This window comes from Archocentrus centrarchus, chromosome 17 (assembly GCF_007364275.1).
Source record: "Archocentrus centrarchus isolate MPI-CPG fArcCen1 chromosome 17, fArcCen1, whole genome shotgun sequence".
Taxonomy (NCBI): domain Eukaryota; kingdom Metazoa; phylum Chordata; class Actinopteri; order Cichliformes; family Cichlidae; genus Archocentrus; species Archocentrus centrarchus.
In genome coordinates, this window is record NC_044362.1 from 29,904,719 (window position 1) to 29,927,767 (window position 23,049).

Below are 23,049 nucleotides of genomic sequence, written 5' to 3' on the forward strand. Positions count from 1 at the left end.
GGTTTCTTCCTGGTACACGACAAAGCCTAGCTTCATGTGGCGAGAGTATGCCTGCAGTTCCTGGAGGATGATTCAGTTGATACCACTGACTGGTTCCCACACCGGCGGCGTCGGGCATGCATACAAAAACCTCATTTGTTCAAACTGATCTTCAGGTGTCTTTGAATTCAGGTCTCTGCAGGTTGATAATTTTCATTTCCATCAAATGATGTGGCATCCTTTCACTCGTAACACATTACCCAATCTTGATCAGTATAGATATCCAGCATGATTTTTTGAGCTCTGATGTGTTTCAAAGTGTTCCTTAATCCTTTTTTTTTTTTTCTTTCTTTTGAGCAGTGTATAAAGGACAGAAGCTAAAGGACAGCTGCCCTTTTCTCATCCATGTCTTTATGGACCTCGTTTGTGCACTGATGTGCAGTCATGCTGGAACAGACAGTTGGGAGCATGAAATTGTCCAAAATGTCTTGGTATGCTGAAGCATCAAGAGTTCCTTTCACTGAAACTAAGGTGCCGAGGCCAACTCCTGAAAAATAACCCCACACCAAAAACCCCACCCCCACCCCCACCCCCCTCCACCAAACTTTACACTTGGCACAATGCAGTCAGATGAGTACCGTTCTCCTGGCAACCAATCCCAGACTCCTCCATCAGATTACCAGACAGAGAAGCGTGATTCATCACTCCAGAGAACATGTCTCCACTGCATCTCATGCTTTGCATTGGGCTTGGTGATGTACAGCATGGACGCAGCTGCTCAGCCATGGGGACCCATTCCATGAAGCTCTCTACGCACTTTTCTTGAGCTAATCTGAAGGGCAGGTGAAGTTCATAGGTCTGTAGTGATTGACCCTGCTGAAAGTTGGTGACCTTTGTTTACTATGCGCCTCAGCGTCCACTGACTCCGCTCTCTCATCTTACGTGGCCTACCACTTGAGTTGCTGTCACTCCCAGTTGCTTTCACTTTGTTATAATGCCACCAACAGTTGACTGTGGAATATTTAGTGGTGAGAAAACTTCATGACTGGACTTGTTATCACACTGGAAGTCACTGAGGTCAAGTTTACTTTTGGCAGTGTAATTTATTTCAAACCTGATTTATCTGTATTTGTCTATCTGAATTATACTTATGGATAATTTGGTCCTGATCTGCCATGCGGTGGAAACACTCCTTAATCCTGTATACATATAATATTTATTACACGTGTGTATAAACGAAGCTTACATCACACATGCACTGGGGACAGGGTCACTACCGTTTTTAACAGCATTCAGACTTACTTGTCAGTGTGGTTTACTGTTAAAAATAATCTGCTTTAAATAATAAAACATTTAGACTAAATAAAATAAAATAAAAATTTAGTCTAAACGTTTTACTGTATACCTGCACTGCAAGGAGTTGGCCAGCAGATGACCCTATTTCAACTTTCTCCCCCTCCCCGAATTTTTTTTTTGTGTGTGGTTCATTTGCTGATGTGTTTATTCAGAGCCGCCCAATCCCTCAGAGAGCTGGGAGAAACAAGATTTTGAAGGGTTTTTAATAGCAAGAGTTCATGAGGGTAATGATCGCAATGCTCTGGCCTGACGATGTCTCTTTCTGTCACTGTGGGACCATTTCACACTAAAAAAACCATTATGTAACAACTCATCTGCACAGCTTTCTGTAAATCTGCATATTACTATTTGCGTCCTAATATGGATACATCTGTTTAATGGTGGACTAATAGACGAGTGGACCCTTCGACATAAGGAATTAAATGCCATCATTAATTAATAGTAATAAATCATTAAATCAGCTCTCTCATCCCCCCCTACTTTCTCTCTCTGCTGTCTCGTTTGTATCCACCCACTTGAACCGGAACCTTTTTCTCGGGATTTGCACCCTCCCCATCACTGTATCGCGCTGCCAGCCAACCACAGCGGCGAGCCGCACATCACTGTACGCCCGTCGGCGCTCACATCAGCCGCACAGAATGCGCCCTGTTTCACGATGCCGGGGATCGCGGGGGTAGGTCGGTCCGTTTTATACACTGGCTTCCATCGGTAGAAGTGTCATATTCATCCCTCGTGACAGGCTCACTGTGGACATCGAGGACTTGACAGCATCTGTGGGCGCTGCGATGGATGCTTCCAATGCGCTCTCGTGATCTATGCTGACCGGCGCGGTGGAGTCGTTCCAGCATCCGTATCAGCGGAAAGGATAGATTATATGAAAACCTCCTGCCTATACGTGTAGTGAACGGGCAAAGATGGGCAGCACGACCTCTTGCTGCGTGTCTGGCAGCCCCAAGCTCCGCAGAAATGCCCACTCGAGGCTGGAGTCGTACCATCAGGAGTCGGATCTGAGTAGGGAGGAGACGGGATGTAACCTGCAGCACATCAGCGACAGGGAGAACGTTGACGGTAAAAAAGAAAAAGTGTTTGGATAGACAAAATATGAAATTTACTTGTTGGCTATGAGTTTTGGAGTTAAACCCAAACTAGACCCCCCTTGTTTGGGGTTTAATAAACTACACAAAACAAAACAAAACAAAAAAGCTCAGCTTAATTGAGTCGCAGAGAGAATGTATGTATGAATGAAATATAGCTAATAATAGTATGGAGTGGAATATATTAAAATGTTCCATTTAGGTGCAATAAATTAATGAAAACAACAACTTAACTCAATATAAAATAGCAACTGTTTTATGACCAATGTGGGAACGTATTTAGCCTTTTCTACTCTTGTGACACTGTTTATTCTAAAGGCAAGAAAGGACCCTTGTAAACACATCACACCCATTTTCAAATCTTACAAAATGAATTACAGTTCTTGAGTTAATTGCAGAGATATATCAGCCATCAGCACAACTGAGCACATGCAAGGGTCATGTGTGCATTTTCTTTCCCATGTGTCATTGCAGAGAGATATGGAGCTGCACAGAACATCCTGTTCATGAGGGCAGACGTCTTTGTGCTGGTCTTTGTTTTCAGTCCGTGCATGAACCAAACCGCAAGCATGGTGCACGGCCCCCTCCACTGACACATGCTAATATGCATCACAATTGACCCATTCACACTGGAAAGCAGCTACTAAATGGGCTGCCTATTTCCAGCCGCAGGCAAATCATTTCATATAAATGGATTTTTTTCAAAAACTGTACAAAATTCCCCATCAATGGACAGACTCCGTCCCTGGCATGATGATCTTAATACACCAACAGACAATCACATATCACAAGGAGCTTCTGATAACCAATATAGATTTAAATATGAGGTCTACCAAGACATAGTCACACAAGAGCTAGCGTGTAAACATGCTCTTTTTAAGGGCTGCTAACTTGCCTGGTGCACACTTTAACGTGTGTGTAGTCTTGTAGTTGGGTAACGTGAAGCGGTAGAATTGCCATGTTTACAGATGCACTTGACCCACTTTTTAGTCACTTTTAAGTTGCTTGTCCAGCTCATCAAAGTGTTTTGAATTGTCTTCCAAATGAACTGCATTTTAGTTACAGAGGACACAGCCTCATTATGTGCACTTTTTCAAGAAGTCCCACAGTCATTTTAGGCCCTCATTCTTAGTCATACATTTTGCCACTACTTGCCGGAGAGACCTGATAGCATCATTTCATCCTTCCTCTTTCGCCTTTGCCATGTTTACAGTCATGTGTTGATAAGTGATCTTCACCCAGGAGCACATCCAATCTAATCTTGTTTTAGGTGTGTTGATTTCGTTTTATCAAATCTCTGCCCGGCTGCAAAGTCCAAAAAGAATCGAAAACACCCTGAAAGAGGAAACGTCTCAGCAGTACGTTAAAATAATCATGTCTAAATGATCTAAAGCCGAAGGGCTGAGTGCAGGTGAATGAAAAACATTTGGAGCCATATTCCTTTATATATGTTGCTATAGGAGGCCTTCATTATCCACACTGAGTCAGCATGGTGAGAGACCTGCCTTTTATTGATCAATGATGTCAGTTCCTCTTGTAAACATTCAGCGTATGCATCTTATATTCTGTACGTTATCTGTGGAGGCTATTAACTCGAGTGCTTTCTATTACACTGTGGTAATGTCAGTAATATAGCTTCAATATCTGTGATGAGGGTGTATTTAGATCACCGAAAACATCGCATAGCAAAGTGGAAATGACCCCCTCCCCCTTCCCCAAATATGTTTTGGGTGGTTGCTTTAATTGGATGTATAATAGTCTGAGCGTGGAGCCAGATGCTCTTCTAACAGAGAAGAAAGAGAGACATGAAGAAGATTCAAGGAGTCGACTGTCATTTCTGGTGAGGATAAAGATGACTCGTGCTGAGAGGCCCGTCTGTCTCAGTGGTGCTGTGATTGAAACCGGAGCGTGTCTAATGTGTTCGGTCTGTTATGAATTCACAGACAGATTAGTGGGCTTCATTAGAATCTGCAACATCAGAAAAAAATAAATAATTCTTCTGCCCCCCACCCCCCCAAAAAAAAGAAAACTCAGAGAGGCAGCTGTGAGCCTGTGTCAGAGAAGATAGAAGAAGCCTCCAGGGACAGATGATTGCCAAGAATTAACACCTCAATTTAGAGCATGACATGCTGCTTTCAAGACGTCATGTGTCTCTTAGTGAATGGGCTGACTTTGAAGCATTAAATGGGAGTACATCTCTATGTGAACATGCAGGGAGGCCACTGTCACTCATTGTTTTAACTGTTATTTAAAAAAAAAATACAAAATGCACAAACGTCCATTAAGATTTTCCCAGAGCCCGAGGTAACATCTTCAGATTGCTTGTCATCGTCTGAACAATGGCCCAAAAGGTGGAACAAGCACATTTTATTTGGTATTTAATTTACTGCTAGATCTGACTGATCATTTAGCCATTAGCTATTTATTTGAAATATTTCATCTCGCCTGTTTGGTGCCGGGTAAAATAGCTGGTATTGCTGATGCGTATGAATGAAGCTTGAAGTGCTCTGATGTTGTTGTTTTTTTTAATTGTTATGTATCTTGGTTGACTTAGAAACAACCAGCAGTGACCTCATCCATGTCTGTGGTTGTTTTCCTGTAACTTTAGCAGCGTAAAAGGATGTCTCTGTTTTTATTCTCCCTGCTGGGTAAAAGCTTAATTGCACTTGAATTTTGGGGAAGTTCACAGAAATGAGAAAATGTTGTGTTGGTGTGCAGAGGTTATCTGAGGATGTGCGATGGGTTTGATCAGAGTCTTTCAAGCTGCTTAGCAGAGAATTAGAATTTCTTGTTTGTGCAAACTGTTAGAGATAAAAAAAGATTACAGTGTTGCAAGAAAAAAACTTTGTAGGTTGTAGAAATTGTGGATTCCTAAGCCTGGTAATTTCATCAAAGATGGTTTTCAGTAGCAAACAAATAATGTTCATTTATTGAAATAAACTCAAAGGCAAAATTATGCGTTATGTTTCTCTCTTGAGTTTGTTATTTTGGTAGAAAACCATTACTGTAAAATTCCATCCATCCATCCATCCATCCATCCATCCATTTTCTTCCACTTATCCGGGGCCAGGTCGCGGGGGCAGCAGCCTAAGCAGAGAAGCCCAGACCTCCCTCTCCCCAGCCACCTCTACCAGGATATCCAGAGGGACCCCAAGGCGTTCCCAGGCCAGCCCAGAGATATAATCTCTCCAGCGTGTCCAGGGTCTACCCCGGGGCCTCCTCCCAGTAGGACATGCCCAGAACACCTTGCCCAAGAGGTGCCCAGGAGGCATCCTAGTCAGATGCTTGGAGCCATCTCAACTGGCTCCTCTCGATGTGGAGGAGCAGCGGCTCTACTGTGAGCTCCTCCCGAATGGCCGCACTCCTTACCCTATCTCTCTCTCTCTAATAGAGTTTTTCACCTATTACAGGGGGTCTCTGAAACATAACCCCCGCGATAGATGAGGGATCACTGTGTGTGTGTGTATATTTATATATATATATATATATATATATATATATATATATATACATGACTGCCACAGATTTTCTCTATAATATATAGCTTGACTGTATTTTCCCAGATGATTTTAATTTCACAAAAAATAGAGCTCAGTGAGGTCGGGTGGTGAGATCATCCAGAAGCAGTGATGACTGAACTTCATGACGATCTTGAAGACTGTTGCAAATGTTAGGTTTGTGATGAAGAGCAGCTCGTGACCTTGATGGGGTGGCGAGGGAGCCCATTACATGTAGCAGACATAGCTTTACTAAGGACAGAGTGGCTGTAGAAGAGATCAGGACAAATTCCAGACAATGAGAGATGGAAGTGCGAGAGGAACCAGAATCTGGTAGCAACGTGACCCAGCTCAGTGAGGGTCTGAAGGGGAAATGTGCTGGGATTTTCAAAGCTGGAGGTAATGAGCCAGTGGCTCATACGGGCTTAGAGACGAGTTTATCTTGAATACAGAATACGGGCAGGGGTGAGCAAAAGTCATAGAACCAGAAGGAAGGTGTGATCCCGCTGCTGAAACTCGGATAAATTATCTCCAAAGCATGAAAAAATACCTAAAAAGGTATTTAAAGTAGAGATTTATGATTTTGTATGGTTTTATTAACTGAATAGAAGTTCTCACATAAATGAGTTGGCATGGAATAATTAAATGTCCTCCTTTGAATTTCAGCTTGGTTAAACTATCTCAATAGCTCGACTGATATTTTCCCATCATGCCTCAAACTGAAACTGTTGTGTCTGACTCAGTGTGGGCTATTATGTCACTTGGGGATTTTAGTCTTAGAGTCCTAAAGTGACCTCCTCTGACAGACAACTGCTTCACTACATAACACCATCATTTCACTGAGCTAAGCTAAACTGCTGGCTAGTTTCAGTGGGATTTCAAGTTTTGCTGTTTTGGGCTGGTTCTTACATTTACATGCAAAGGTACATTCATTGGTTTAGAAAGTGAGAATGAGAGACAAAGCTGTCACATAATCTGCCTTTTCTTTGACAAAGCCCTCTGTGTTCCTCTCTCAAAATGACTGTTTCTGTTTCTGTAAGGCATCACACATCAGCTGACGTGCTTATATTTAGGTATGGCGTACAGAGGGGTGAAAGGAAACTGGCTTTCTTTAAAGTTTTAGAGCAAATTTGGGTTATTTGGTGAACCTTGTTTTGTTTATCCTGTTAACATGAAATATATATCTCATAATGCAGATGTCCTGCACATAAACATGTAAATAATTTATCATCCAAAGGCATTTTATTATCTACCTCTACACGTGGCTATGTGCATTATGATTTCCACTTGATGGATATTTTTATGCCTCTGTGCTGGAGAGATGGGGATGAAGGCGGTATATTCTGGGGTTGTATTTCTCTCCATTGTTTTGAATGCTTTGCTCGTCCAAACTGTGACCTCACACTGCTTCTTGGGAACAAAATTCCATTCCATCTCGGACTCAATAATGACCTGATTTGAATTTGGTGGCTAGAGCTCACGGTCACTGTCATTTGGTCATTATAGCTAATAGAATAAAGGGATGAAGTGATGACATTTGACATCAAAAAGGTTAAAGGTCAAAGGCCAAATGCGGAGAGACACTGATGTGTCTTTAGTTTGGTGGAGACGTGCAACCCTGAAACTGAGTCTATTTATTTCCCTCTCCTTTGGGTGCACTTGTGAATAATAATATGGCTTATCTTTGATTTTGGCACAAGGGAGTAAGAGTCTTGGAGGTGTGGAGGAAACACTGGGAATGTAAAACAAAAAACACAATTATATGCTTTTGATTTCTCCCTTTCCCTCCCCTCAACCACTATTTATTACTTGTACTTCAGTCATTAGGAATCTTTTGTGTTACAATTACAGTAGTTAGCTTTCTGTCTTTTCTATTTTCTGTTTAGACAGTGGGTTCAGACTGAGAAGAAAGCCCCTTCTCACCGGCTTCACAGGCAAGACAGTAGATATTATTTCAGTCTTCACTTTATTTTAAGCCAACAGTCAGATGAAGAATTTGAAAGTTAAGCCATGATAATAATAAATAAGACCAGTCAATAAGACCAGCAATGAGACACAATAAGGTCATTCTCATAAAGGAGTGAATGAGTGAGAATATACTGTACACTCACGGCCACTTTTTTTTTTTTTTTTAGGTATACCTGTTCAGCTTCTCAGTAATACAAATATTTAATTCAGTCGCATGGCGGCAACTCAGTGCATTTAGACTTGCACACAAAAGACTGTTGAAGTTCAAGCTGAGCATCAGAATGTGGAAGAAAGCTGATTTAAGTGAACGTGGCGTGGCAGGGTATCCGGAAAGGCTGCCGTTTGCACAAGCTCACCAAAACTGGATGATAGAAGATTGAGTATTCAGATGGTAGGGTCAGAATTTGGTGTCAACAACATGAAAGCACAGCTCCATCCTGCCTTGTATTAACAGTTCATGCTGGTTGTGGTGTCATGGTGCAGGGGATATTTTTTGCGGCACACTCTGGACCCCTCTGTACTAAATGAGCCTCGTTTAAATGCAGCAGCCTACCTCAGTATTGTTTCTAACCATGCCCATTCCTACATGACCACAGGGCACCCATCTTCTGATGGCTGCTTCCAGCAGGATAACATGTCATAAAGCTCAAATCATCTCAAACTGTTTTTTTGAACATGACAGCGAGTTCACTGCACTCAAATAACCTCCACAGTCACAAGCTCTCAATCCAGTAGAGCACCTTTGGGGTGTGGTGGAACAGGAGATTTGCATCATGGATCGGTAGCCAACAAATCTGCAGCAAGTGTGTGATGCTACATGTCAATATGGACCAAACCCTCTGAAGAAGGCTTCCAACACCTTGTTCAATCTATGCCATGGAGAATTAAGGCAAAAGGGGGACCTGTGCAGTACTAGCAAGGTTAATGTGAATATATACTTGCACTGATCTCTAAAAGGGAGCAGGTGTGTAGATAGATGACTGATAAAGTGGCTGGTTAGTGTGGAAAAGGCACAGGACAACAACACAGAAAATATGCAAATAAACTGGAGTCAGAAATATGCACGCATCCACATCTTTAATTATGTCTCATTAATGCTACGCACCAACCCAGATCCTTTTTTAAAAAATCAGCTGCTCCTCATGCGCTCACAGCAGGCTCAACAAACAGCACAGTTTGCTCTGTGCAGTCATATTTTCTCATAAGAGGAAGAAGATTATTTATTTCACTGACGTAGACACGAGTGTGTCATCATGTAAAATGTAGAGTTTTTGTGCCTTTAGCAAACAGTTCTGCTTTAAAGCACTGCAGAGCAAAAAAGTACACGAAGAGATGAAAACAAACGGGAGTTTTCAGATGTTTTAGCTCCACTTTGCAAATTAAGTAGCAAAAAAAAAAAAATGTGACAAATTAAAGTAGTAAGAAAATGAATATTACAGAATGTTGCTGAAGAGGCACAATGCATCCACTTCTTTCCACCTCAAGAGCCATTACTATTTTTACAGCACTAGCAGTCATGTGTTTCCCCGGGAACAGATGACTGGCTCGGCTCAACGTGTTTGTAAAGCTGAAACAACTTTGATAAAGCATAGAGCTTAAAATATTGTGAAACAAAACCAAAAAAAAAAGATTACAAGGAGACTTTATTCGTCCTTTGAAGGAGAGAGAGCTTTTGTTTGGTCGGTTGACTAGTAATGAGAGAATAATTTGCCTGCCACTACACACCAAGACCACCTCATCCCACTAATTATCACTTCAGAAAGGTCCGTTGGCTTTGAGCTGCTGAGGCAGAAAACTCCTAAAAGACAATCTTGTTTTAATTAATGAGGACTTACAGGAAGCTGTCGAGCCGGACTATAAAGCTAATCAGAATCAAAAGCATTTTCAGACTGACACAGCTAAATTTGCCTCACCTGACCCTACCCTGTGACTGGTCCCCGGCTTGAATGGCAAGTCTGCCAGTACCCACACAAACATCTCCATTATACTGTTAAGGTTTTATCTTTCTTGTTGCAACTCTTACTGAAAGTGAAAACGTCTGTCATAGTTTGGCACAAACAGATACTAAAGGGAAGAAATGAATGTGTTATGAGGAAATAAGATTTCAACATGTTTAGCCAAAAGTAGACAATTTTATTTATTATTAAAAAAAAGCAGTTCAATCTGTGGCTTCTACATGAAGCTGAAAATAAGGATTAGCACACTGCTTCATGCACAGATTCTTGATGAATCTCTCATTAACCTTGCATGTTATGAAATATAAACAGTGATATATAGTGTAATGAAGATGTGATTAGCAGAGGGATGCAATAATTAGTATGATGCAGCTGATTTGTTTATTAGTTGTATTTTATTGATTTTATTTTTGCTGTTAGGTGGAAACAATGAATTGAAAGACTGACTGTGTATAACTGTGTGATTACTGGGAGCTTAATGGTGCGTGATTGTGTGAGAATCCTTAGATAGGAGTCTCAATTTTCAGCATTTGAGTGTGTCTGTGTGTGTGTGTGTTAAGCTTATGTTATCAGTGCTTTCCCAGGGAGCTCCCCTTTTCACTCCTGGGAATACGAGGCCGTGTGTGTGAAAGTGTGTGTAAGTCCTGTTTGTTTAACTTGGTCTGATACCACTGTAAGCCGATGGTCAGTGTGTGTTCAAATAGTATAAGGTTCGGAAAAGCGTCCTCCAGCTGTTTGACATGTGACATGATAGCGGAGATTGAACAAATGTTGTGTAAAAGCAGGAGGCTGAGCATTTGGTGAGATTTATTCAACTTGAGATTCAGCCTGACTCATAACTCTGAATCCTGCATTAATACGATCAATGACATCTAAATCCAGAATTTTTATACTGTTAAAAAAATGTGTTCACTTGAAATATGCAATATTGCCATGATGTCCTGGATTCATTTGACTGTTTATTGTCAGATTGTATTCTTGAGTCTGACTCTATTACTCAAAAATCAGTCTGCTGTTTGAAATAGCTGCAAAGTCCTTCCAAAAAGTGATTTCTTCTCAGCATTTATTTATCATTAGACACGTTCTTGTACCGTACATAGCAGAGAAAAGAATGCACATGCCCGAACAGGGAACATAATCACTGGCTGCATGAGAGCGAGTGAGTGTTCATGCTGCCACAGACTGCAACAATAACACTGGCATCACAATAATAACAGTGAACTTTAGAGCCCGCTCAGGCTGTTCTCAGAGGCTGAACTGCTCTGTGACTTATTAACTTATAATCATAAGTTAATAAGTCACAGGTGAAGCTTAAAAGTCACAAATAAGAACAACAATGGAATATATTATTTAAAACTGAGAGTCCTTCATTTGTGACCATCAGCCATCTAACCCAGAAGAATAGACTATTATAAATACAACTATTGTAGGTTGACTACTGACTTTTTTGCTCTGCCTGACCCTTTGGGCCATTATGGAAAAGAGAAAGGAAATTATCAGACCTAAAGAGAAGAACTGGAGAAACCGATAGCAATATCAGTGCAAACAAAACAGATTATGGTAACTGATAGCGGCGCATAGTTGCTGAGGCTGCTGCTCTCAGACACAGCAAGATGCTTCAAAATAGAAGGCGGTGAGTCTGAACCACATACAATTCTACAAATGTAATATTTTCTTCTGCATTTTTACAGTAATTGTACATTAGGATAAGCTGCTCGGGATTACGTTATTCATGATTTGTCTTTGTTGCAATAATATATTGAAATGAGGGCTTAAAAAGGAGCAAAACAAACACGGTGTTGGAAACACTATAGTGCAGTAGTGGACTGGGCTGCCTGTTTTTTATTCATTATGTAAGAGCAGTGAGGCAGACGGGTGGGTTTGCCAGCCGATAGGTTAGCCGAGCTCCTCTTGTTTCAGTGTGCCAAAGCCTACCACAACTCTCCATTAAGGTTTACTTGAGGTGGTGAATATCATGTGTCAACACTTGACACCAGCTGTTGTGCACCCCGGGAAATCCAGCAGGTTGGCCTAGAAGATTTATTCAGAAATACCTATGCTGATCAAAAAACAAAACAAAACAAAACCTAAAACACTTTAAGGACCATTTTTATTTATTTTTTGTATCATTTTGAAACACCAAAACTATTAGAAAAGTTAACATAAATCATAAATAGATCTGTGAGGCACACTCGTCGACCCCAAGCATCACACATTTGCATTGTGGTGGGATTTTAACAGGGCTGATGAAGGACTGAAGCAGTGCACAAAAGATAGTAAATAGTTACAGTTATACTATACTATACTGTATTTTATAGTCCTGCTGACTAATGTGGCCTCGCTTAGGCCTTCTGGTTTCCTGCAAAGATTCTTGACAGACTGACACACATCATATATTTGACACAACAGTGGTACCTGGAAGAAATCATTCCACTGTGTGTGTGTGTGTGTGTGTGTGTGTGTGTGCGCGTGTGTGTGTGTGTAATTCCTCACAGCATTCCAGAAATCACTTCATCTGTTTGTGTATAAACGTCTTTCTGAAAAGCAGAATGGCCTTAGAGCAGCTGGCCTAGTTTAGACCCACTTTGCACTGTTATGATGTCAACATACTGGGAACAGGTCAAAGGTTACTATCACAAATGCAGCACAGGAAGGGAAATTTTAAAGCACAGCTCTCATACATTATAGAATAAGTGAGGCTGGTACTTACATTGTGGTTTTCTACTCTTTTTGAGCAATCAAAGCACTTTCTTACTACAAGCCTCATTCAGACTCCAATGGAAGCATCATGGGCAAGTTCTGTATCGGTATCATGCCCAAAGGATAACTTTATCGTGCACTCTAGGGGAGCCTGGGATTGAACCACAGACCTTCCGATTAGTAGACACCCTACTCTACCCAAAGCGTGGCCAATAATCCCCCAAATGTTGATTGAAATACTGACCCGAAATGGTTTATTTTGTAATACTGGCTGACTCTATTTACATCGTGACTCCTGGCATCGACTGAAAGGGAGCAAGCTCTCAGTATGTAAGTTATATGACCACAGTGATATAAAAGCCGATTTCAGCAATCTTAATCTTTCAGTTGTATTATTATTATTATGTTTTGGTTACGGAGTTTCCGATAACTAATGTAATAATGTGCGTTCATGTAAAAATAAATAAATATGAGAGTGTCTGACTGGTCAGTCAGTCTCAGACAGACTGAAAACCAGCTCAGCCACCATTTAATCTCTAATTTGTGAGTGCTGAAATCTGCTGGATGCTGGGACACTCCTGATTACGGTTGCATAAGGTGCTAACTTGACATAAGTCTAATCCAAGCTGGGTCCATTCAGCCTGGTGGATTTCTGAAGCTTTTGGCAGGACCACATCACAGGTACAGTTTCATATTTGCAAATAGCAGCAGGGGAAACAGCAGCGCAGCCTGAACCAATAAGGGAACGGCTAATTTGATAAACATCATTCAGGAACGCATGCATAAACGAACAGCTGATTAGCCTAGCCCTTCATCTGTTAATGTCGTCTTCAGGAAGTTTTATTTGGCTGATTCAAACTAGAGTTCATGCTCATTTGCATTTGATGTTCAGTCTGTAGGTTCATTAGAAAGAAAAGCCTGTTCAAGAAAAACTGTGAACTTCTCTGCATGTAGTTGTTACTGCAGCTGTGTTACAGCTGTTTCTCTTTCTAACTCACCAACAGTCAGTCACTGTGACTGAGACAGATGATCGGCCATGTTGCCCTCTCACTGTCTGCATTATAATCAAATAGTCTGGATCTCATTCTGGATCTTTTGCTGTCATATTGTAGGAGTCAGAACATTTGGCAGTGCAGACTGCATGCCGGGCATTTTTGAAAGCTGACTTCACCAAAAGCAAACTCTTAAGTTGTTTCTCATTCGATACAGAACTCTGCAGGATATCATCCTCGTGGAGTTAAGTGTATAAGAGCGATTGCTGTACATTTGAGTTCAATTAGCCAGTTATTTACACACACATACTGATTTGCAATACCAACTTTTGTTTTTAGATGTGCTGCTGGGTGTGGAAAGGATGTCTCACAGAAGAGAGAGCTTCTCACTCATAGCAGCTGTGCTCTCTGTTCAGAGTAGCTGATGTTATCTGCAATGAACAAGGCATGAAAGGATTTTTGGCATCTATTGTGAGTCCTTCTGCTGTATAATATGTGCACATAAATGCCTCCCTGGCTCATGCCTTTAGGCCATGATGCAATACAGATTAGCTCTGGATTGGAATGAATCATGCCTGGATTTATTTTAGAGTAGGGGGGGGGGGAGCATGCAGACATACAAGTGCAAAACTTGTGATTGTAAAAAAGGCTTGTTTAAACTTTAAAAACTAGTCATCCTTTATCAGTCATTCTTGTTATTTGCTTCCCCCCTCAGCACTAAGGAAGGAGCCCAAACAGGGCCCAACAGTTACTGTACTGACTGCTTGTCAGCAATATTATACAAAAAGTGCCACGTTGAATGTCATGAAACTTGGTGAAAAGGTGAAACATGGATAAAGGAAGAACATATTTAAATTTGGTGCTGATCTGAATCGCTGCGCAATGTGGGCTTGGAGGAGTGTGAGCTGTTCTTTGAAATAAATGCTAGTGTTTGCATACTAACATGGTAACAGTGATATTAATTTATACAGCAGTTGGTTAATGTGTGGTGTAGCGGTTTACACATTTGCCTAACAAGCAAACGATCCCTGATTCGATTCTGGGCGAAGACACAGATGCATTTGGGGTTGCTTCAGGAGCCTCTCGTGCAAAAAAAAAAAAAAAATCTGCCATATTAAACATGCAGAGCTACCTGCTGTGGCGAACCCTTGTGAATAAGCCAAAAGTAGCTTGATAACTTAATGAGAATGCCCTTTGGTTACCAGATTTTTGGTGTGTTTCATGTGTGTGTATAATCTTATCAACTGCATGTATTTTTGATATTTCAGAAAGACATAGATCTCCTTTTTGTTTTGACAGAGTTGAACATGGAGTACAATCCATCGGACCATCCGCGGGCCAGCACGATATTCCTCAGCAAATTACAGAATGATGGTGAGTGGCTTGGTTTTATAGGACTTCATGCAACAGGAAGTCTGTTTGCCAGGATTTGATCTGTTCTGGTAACAAAATAATTTAATCACATTTGATATTCAGTTGATGGATTGAATTGAACTGATGAATTGTTGTGAAGTATAGAGGAGGTCAGAAGGAGTTGGACTCTCTTTATGGATTTAGAAAAAGCAAACGGTAGGGTGCCAAGAGAGGAACTGCGGTGGTGCAGTCGGGTATGTGAGGGTGGTGCAGGACGTGCATGAGGACAGTGAGACAGCGGCGAGGTGTGCGGTAGGAGTGACAGATGTGTTCAAGGTGGGGGTGGGATTGCGTGAGGAATCGGCTCTGAGCCCCTTCTTGTTTGCAGTGGTGATGGACAGGTTGATAGATGACACTGTAATATGTAGTGATAGTATGGAGCAGGTGGAACGAGAGGCCGGGGGGCGTGCACTGGAGAGAAGAGGAATGAAGTAGAAGCAAGACAGAATAGATTTGTGTGAGTGAGAGGGAGACAGGTGTGAAGATTCAAGGAGCAGTGAAGGTTGATCAGTTTAAATACATCCAAAGCAATGGACAGTGCACAAGAGAGGTGAAGACAAGAGTGCAGGGAAGGGTGGAGTGGGTGGAGATGAGAGACAGGGGTGATTTGTGACAGAAGGATAGCAGCAAGAGTGTGAAAGGGAAGTTTTACAAGATAGCAGTGAGACCTTCTGTGATGTATGGTTGGGAGAAGGTGGCAGTGACAAAAAGACAGGAAGCAGAGCTGAAGATGTTAAGGTTTTCATTGGGAGGGACCAGAATGGACAGCATTAGAAATGAATTTATCAGAGGGACAGCTCAGGTTGAATGGTTTGGAGACAAAGTGCAGAGGAGGGATAGTGGATGTATTGGACAAAGGATGTTGAATACGGAGCTGGCAGGCAGGAGGAAAGGAAGAAAACCACAGAGAAGACGAATGCATGTAGTGAAGGAGGACATGGAGGAGGATGGTAGGGTCAAGATGAGATGGGGCAGATGATCCGCTGTGGCGACCCCTAAAGAAAACAGCTAAAGGTCCTGGATAAATGCTTATCAAGAGCTGAAGATTCCCCTTAAAGAAACTTAGATGCAGATTACAATATGTAAGCATTAGCAGAATGGTGGTGGCATTAAAAATGCTTGCTTTGTGCTCAGTTGACAGAACTCTCACCTTGATATTTTGCCTTGCCCCAAAATGTAAGGCATTAGTATAATATAATAGTGATTCCGCAATATTCTGCTGTTGTTTCTTTAAGTGAATCAGGGAGTAAGGTTGTTGGTTCCTCTTTTTTTCAGAGGTGCCTTACAGGAATGGTGAGTAGTGTAACTTTGTCTCCATCTAGTGGCGAAACTGTGCATTTCACCCTCTCTGTTGAAGCTCAGTCTTCAATTTAACCCTTTAACTCTTTCTTTAACTGTCATTTCTCCCCAATGTATAAAAGTCCTCAGCGATTTATTGCAACTGTTTTTGTTAGTTGCAGTTAACACCGTGTTGTTAGTGTTTTGCTTCTTGTGAAAACAGTTTGTTTTACAGGTTTCTAGTTGCTGGCTTTTGTGTTTTGCCTTTTTCGCTTTGGGCGGCGCAGCAAAAATGACAAATGTTGACAGTCCTGGTTTTATTTTTTACAGTGAGGGAGAAAAGAAAGAGTCTCTTCATCAATAATGTGAGTGCACAGATTCTTCTGTTTCCCTGCATAGTAATGACTCACTGCTTCCTGTCAAAAGAAGCTGGCCTTTGTTATTTTGAATAAATTAAATACAGCAGACAATTCTTCTGTGCATGATACTCTTGCATGCTATAGGCAGACAAAAACATGTACACTCTAACAGTCGTGTGTGTGTGTGTGTGTCTGTGTGTGTGTGTGTGTGTGTGTGTGTGTAGCATGGAACACTGAGGCGGAAATACAGCTCCTGCTCCACCATCTTCCTAGATGATAACACAGTCAGCCAGCCCAACCTCAAATACACCATCAAATGGTTGTAACACAGCACAAGGAAAAATACACACTTCTTTTTAACCTGCACACTTCTCTGCCATTCATATAAATGCTTTTTTTTTCTCCCTACAGTGTAGCATTGGCAATATACTACCATATAAAAAACAGGTAAGGATTCTCGTGTTACATAAAGACTGACAGTCAGTATCTGGGCATCTGATAATAAGCACAGTATTTTAGGTCAGTCCCAAACCCTACATCCAGAACTGCTGCCCAGTCTGGATCATTTAATGTCTTTGTCCTTTTAAGCTTCAGCTGCAGCCTGGTTTTAAATGAATGCACACAATGACATTTAAGGTTTGGCACAGGTCGAAGTTTGTACTGAACTGTTAAGATGTGAAGGATCCAAAGTGCAGTATAGAAAAGATAAGAGTTATCCAAATAAGACAAAAATAAACAACTACTGCAAGGCAGAAGACAGAAATCCAAAACAACATGAATACTAAACACTGACAAGAATCCAAATAAAAGGACTAAAACTCAGTATTACTTGGATGACAATGAAAACCAAAACTTCAAACACTAGAATAACACTTGAACCCAAACTGGAAATATTCAGTAATAGAAATATTCAAAGAATGCCACACCTCAGGACTTGGACAAATATAGCTGCATCTTTCTGTGATGGTGACATGTGGTGTTGGATTTTAAGGAAGCATCACCAAACACCAACTCCTATACAATTCAAACTTCCAAATATCACGTCCGAACTACTCTGGTTAACCTATTGAAGCGAGTGCACCCTGCCTTTCGCCCTGTGATAGCTGGGACCGGCTCCGGGCTCACTGTGAGCCTGCACTGGGTAAGTGTTTGAGACGGTGGATGGATTGAAGAGAAAAAAAAAAATGTTTGTCCTGTTTCTTTCCAGAGACACGGATGGTGGAATGCTATTAGATATCTTTGATGAGAAACTTCACCCTCTCTCGGTAAGACAAGTGATGTCATCCATTTCAGTTTTTCACTAAAAGCATTTGATCTTATCATAAATCTATTGACTGGTCTGCCACTTATTTTGAAAGGATTGTGTCAGATTTGTAGAGCCTGGCTTTGTGTGTTAAAAAATATATGTTAAACTCTTCTTGTTTTCTCGCTCATCCTCTGCTGCTGCCTTCTTCTGCGTTTGACCTTTCGATCATCCAGAAGTCAGAGGTTCCGCTGGACTACAACCAACACGATCCAGAGCAGAAGCAGATCTACCGGTTTGTCAGGACGCTGTTCAGTGCCGCTCAGCTCACTGCCGAGTGTGCAATTGTTACATTGGTGAGTTTTTTTTTAACCCACGCTTTTTCCTGTTTTGTTTTTTTTTTTGTGCACCATCAAATAAAACATTTTTAGACATTTTGGGCATCTTGTCATGTGGAAAAAAAAATACTCAGAAACAAATAAGAAAAAGTAGGTTACTTCAGAAAACTTTCCCCCTAAGGTAAGACACAGTGGACCTTTCAATTGTGCCCTCGCATTCACCAAATACACACAGGCGCACGGTTTGTGTTTAGGCCCCAGGCCTCAAATTGCACCCTGATATGTTCAGACAAGCCAGGGATGTGTGCAAATTGGTGATGAGACTGTGCATCCGAACTACCGTGATGCTTGTGTGTGTTGTGGGCTCTCAGAGACCAGTGATGAATGTAGCTTGTCACATAGGGAAAAAAATAATCTATTACCTCCTGACACTATTAGTTAGATCAGATCAGCTTCTGGTGGTAAACTGTTTTGTTTCTGGTATTTTTTTTCTGTTTAAACCATCGTGTGCTGCTTTGCTTTCTTCTTTATCCTTGTGACTGTGCAGGTCTACCTGGAGAGGCTCCTGACGTATGCAGAGATCGACATCTGTCCAGGGAACTGGAAGAGGATCGTTCTGGGTGCTATCCTGCTGGCCTCCAAGGTCTGGGATGACCAGGCTGTTTGGAACGTTGACTACTGTCAGATCCTCAAGGACATCACGGTGGAGGACATGTGAGTGATCAGCATGCATTAAGAATGGGATTGGTCTCAAAATTTAGAACTGTAGTTGAGCATTAATATGCATATTAGGATTAGGCTGGGGATTGGGTCATGCTGATGAATTCTTACAAAGAGTGTTTCCTGTAAGATTTGGCCTTACATGCATGCACACATCCATGGATTTAAATCCCCAGACAGGTTTCAGATAAATGCATAAAGGGAAGAAAAATCACTCTGCCCCCAAAGATGCAGCACCTGACTTTGTTTAAATATTTTATATAATATTTGAGAGATGCTTTGCGATTTCAAGGAGACATCTTTTCCTCTTGAAATAACAAAGAAAACATTTTTTAAAAGCCATTTAGTGAGTGTGCTGACACAGAAATGATATAATCATTGCAATCAGGAACGAACTGGAGCGACAGTTTCTGGAGCTGCTGCAGTTCAACATCAACGTGCCGTCCAGCGTCTACGCCAAGTACTACTTTGACCTGCGATCCCTCTCAGAGTCCAACAACCTCAGCTTCCCCCTGGAGCCACTCAGCAGGGAGAAGGCTCAAAAACTGGAGGTTAGATGCCACCGTTCAGCTTTCCATTCAAAGTCTTCTTCTTTCTTTATATATTTGTGTTGCTTTCACTTCCATTAAATGTATATTTTTTTCTTAATTAATAACTGACTAATATAGAGACTCAAAGTTAATCAGTGTAGCAGTTTTAAATGGTTCCAGACTGGAACAGTCAGCCAGCTTTGCCTGATTGTCACAATTATGGCCTTTTAACAAGATTATCAAAGTTTTTTTTAGAAACTAAAGCTTTAATGCTTCAATCACATAAAAGCCCTGCACGTTGCAGCTGCAGCAGTTTACCACAAAATCAAAATTATATTTTAAACTCAATTTATGTCCTCTCTGCAGGCTATATCCAGGCTATGTGATGACAAGTACAAAGACCTGCGGAAAGCCGCCAGGAAGCGCTCAGCCAGCATGGACAATCTATGTGGGATCCGATGGATTCCTGCAATCCTCTCTTAACCACTGATTAACTGTCATGCAGTGAGCAGTGATATCAGGCTACAGATGCTGGCTGAATGAGAAAACAGAAAGAGACCAACATTTGTTTGTGCTCACTGGAAGAATTTCAGTGTGAATGCACCCGGGATGCAAAACTTCACAAACTACCTGGAACAGGGGGGTGTAACCTGGCACCAACCGATGGACCTCACACTTTCCAACTGGAGTCAACAGTTGCAAACTACAGCTGTAGTTTTGGCGGATCAGGTGAACCAGGGGTGTTTCTACTTTAACTTATCGCCTTCACAGTGCCTCAATATTTCTGTACTGTAAGAGTGAAGGGAGTTTCTGGTTGTCATATCAACTGTGGAGACAATTCTAGCTTTGGACCGCAAAGGAAGTCAAGGTCAAGACAAAGGTTTGAAACTTTTGAGGACACGACGTTGTCAACCCGTCGCAGTGTAAAAAGCCTCTATTGAGTTTTCTGGTTTTGTCCACACAAATCTGTTGACTAACTTCAAAGATGTGACCTAACCTCTCTTTCTGATAACCCTGCAGTTATTTTTTCTTTATTCTCTTTAATTTTCAACATTTTCAACTGTATTTGGCAAACAGTAGTGTAGCACAGGACTTTCAACTGGTTATTTATTTTCTTTGACAGCACTAAGAATAATAAAAGTTATCTTCTCTGGAAATATTCAAGGTTTACAGTTCTAGTGTACCTCTTTATACTCAGGTAGTCTGGTTGATGTTGATGTTCTGTAATGCTCCTCATTTCAGTGACTGTGAGGAGTGAAGTGAGATGAGATGATCAGATAAACACCATATAAGAGAAAGGGCTAGAATACATATAAAAAAAAGTGACAGTATCCCTGTAGATACAATTTGAAACATGTACAATCAGTATAGCAAAAATTACCACCCAGACCATGTTTTCATTCAGCAACTTGACTCCACAAGAAAAAGCTTTGGGTAGGAGACAGCGCAGCTCTCTGCTGACATCTAGTGGTTAATTGAGTGTTGCAGAAATAAACCTGTTAATCTAGGCCAGTGGTTCCCAAAGTCAAGAGTGCTACGGCCCCCTTAAAAACCAGAAAATCCCCCCCTCTGTGACTCTGAACAGGATAAGCGGAAGAGAATGGATGGATGGATGGAAAATAAAGGTTTCAAAAACTAAATTTCTGAAAGTGCTGCGGCCCCCCTGCAGTACCTTTGCGGCCCACCAGGGGGCCGCAGCCCTCGCTTTGGGAACCAGTGGTGTAGGCTGTTAAAAGAGTAGTTCACAAAAAAAAAAAAAAAAGCATTTCTTCCTGAACTCTACCATACTGGAGATAAAGTTGAATAAAACTTTTTTCCTCATCCTCAAACTCATCTTCCAAAGAACACTTTATAGTCTTCATAGATACGGTTGTAGTGAAGTTATACGCAGCAGTTATTTATTTTATTTTAGACACAGACCAAAAAGGTAAGAAGAGAGGGAAAAAGATGAAAAGTTATCTTGTACTGAACACGTTTATTTAGCAAAACAGTATACATTTACTGTGAAACTCAAACTTGCCGTTGCTACTATACAAAACTGAATGACATACTGGACTAACAAGTGCACTCAGTGGATGCTGATGCTGACATTCCTTCATATATATATATATATATATATATATATATATATATATATATATATATATATATATATATATATATATATATATATATATATATATATGTATTTTTTTGCAGTATTATAGCACTGCTGTATATATCATATCTGCAGTTCATCTGGAAAATCTTTTAAAAAGCTCCAGTCTCATGAATCTCATGCTCAATGGCTGCAACCCTGGCTACTGTCTTTCATTCCTCGCTGACACTTTTACAGTATTAACATTCTCTTTGATGGCTGCCTGAAGGTCCTAAACCCTTAGAAACCCACACTTCCTAAAACATTGGGGGTAAGCCAAAAAAAAGAAAAAGCGGTTTTCCTTATGTCTGAGGATTTAATTATTTTTTGTAGTTCTACTGGATTTCTATGAGACACTTTAGTAAGGGAACAATATGACAATAACAACATGAACCAAAGAAAACTGTACACTTAATTGTGTGACTGCAACTTTATGATCATCTAAAGCCTCAAATCACACACGTCTTCTCTCATATCCACAAATATGGATTATTGGATACAAAGTTCTGTAAACGAGTCATCACAGCTCTGATCTACTAATTATCTACGGTTGCTATCTTTGATCAACAGGTCTGACCAACAATGTGTTCTTGATAAAGGGTGTCTTGGTTCCCTGTGTTTATTCAGGATGAGTTACTACTGCTTAATATGTTCATTTCTGCTCAATTTTAAAAACATTTGTTTTGTTTTTTTGGATTTGCTGTTTGGGCAGATTCTTAGTTTTTCATGTTTCTTATACATCTCAATGCTAAACCGGTAAAATATAGAAAATATACTGTAGTTATTTTGCAAATTAACTTTGTACAGTGTATAAAGAGCTCAAGAACTGAAACATGTTAAATGTAAATTATTTATGGATGTGACTGATTTGTGTTTTTAATAAAAAAATACTACATTTGATAAGTCATTGTCCTTTAATTTTTTATGTTTTTTTTTCAGATCATGTTGGAATTATGCTGCCTTTCACTTTAGCATCTAATTAATTTGATATGACCAGCTGTTTCATGTTAGTTTATGATTAATAGATTACAAGTCCGGCCGTATATGAGTGTGACTATCAGCTACCAGTAAAGTTGACTTGTACCTAGACATCCCAATAATGCTTTGATGGCAGCATGGTAAGAATAGCTCACTCTGCAGGTCCTGGGCTCAGCAGACGGGATAAGAGGCAGTAAGACTACATTGGAGGTCAGTGTGTGGTTGGAAGCTGTGAGGGTCAGCACTGTAGTTTTGGACAGGTGTTAAAGGGGACAGCAGCTCAGGAACAACACCTCGAAACAACTGAACTGAAGTTGGATTTGTCAGTTTAAAAGAGGCTGTGAAGAATGAGGATGATGGGAGCAACAGAGCTATTCTTCATCATTATAAGTCATAATGTGTCTTTTATTGGTAAGCCTCTCTCTTTTTTAGATTATTAAAAGTCAGTTTGGCAGAAAATACAAATTAAAGAGTGAGATCATAAAAATATTTGATTTTTAATTATTCACTTG

General features: G+C 40.8%; 1 protein-coding gene across 3 annotated transcripts; it reads left to right on the forward strand.

The window, feature by feature from the left end:
- Window positions 1–1,921: 1,921 nt before the first annotated feature.
- LOC115796186 (cyclin-Y-like) lies at window positions 1,922–21,184 on the forward strand. 3 transcript variants are annotated; one of them, XM_030752473.1, is made up of 11 exons: window positions 1,922–2,403; window positions 14,841–14,915; window positions 16,230–16,247; window positions 16,563–16,597; window positions 16,816–16,910; window positions 17,003–17,038; window positions 17,799–17,856; window positions 18,071–18,190; window positions 18,720–18,886; window positions 19,281–19,443; window positions 19,789–21,184. In XM_030752473.1, exons 1-11 carry the CDS (start codon window positions 2,250–2,252, stop codon window positions 19,903–19,905), a joined length of 1,038 nt encoding a protein of 345 aa, XP_030608333.1. In that variant the 5' UTR covers window positions 1,922–2,249; the 3' UTR covers window positions 19,906–21,184. The 3 variants fall into 3 exon arrangements, with proteins under 3 accessions (XP_030608333.1, XP_030608334.1, XP_030608335.1); XM_030752474.1 differs by lacking the exon at window positions 16,230–16,247; XM_030752475.1 differs by lacking the exons at window positions 1,922–2,403; window positions 16,230–16,247; window positions 16,563–16,597 and having other exon boundaries at window positions 14,879–14,915.
- Window positions 21,185–23,049: the final 1,865 nt, after the last annotated feature.

What these genes read in the sequence shown, in the direction of transcription:
- LOC115796186 (XM_030752473.1), top strand. Translation starts at nt 2,250, where the DNA reads ATGGGCAGCACGACCTCTTGCTGCGTGTCTGGCAGCCCCAAGCTCCGC. An exon ending in AGAGTCTCTTCATCAATAAT is followed by an intron (nt 16,598 to 16,815) that starts GTGAGTGCACAG and finishes GTGTGTGTGTAG; the next exon opens with CATGGAACACTGAGGCGGAA. An exon ending in AGTGTGCAATTGTTACATTG is followed by an intron (nt 18,191 to 18,719) that starts GTGAGTTTTTTT and finishes GTGACTGTGCAG; the next exon opens with GTCTACCTGGAGAGGCTCCT.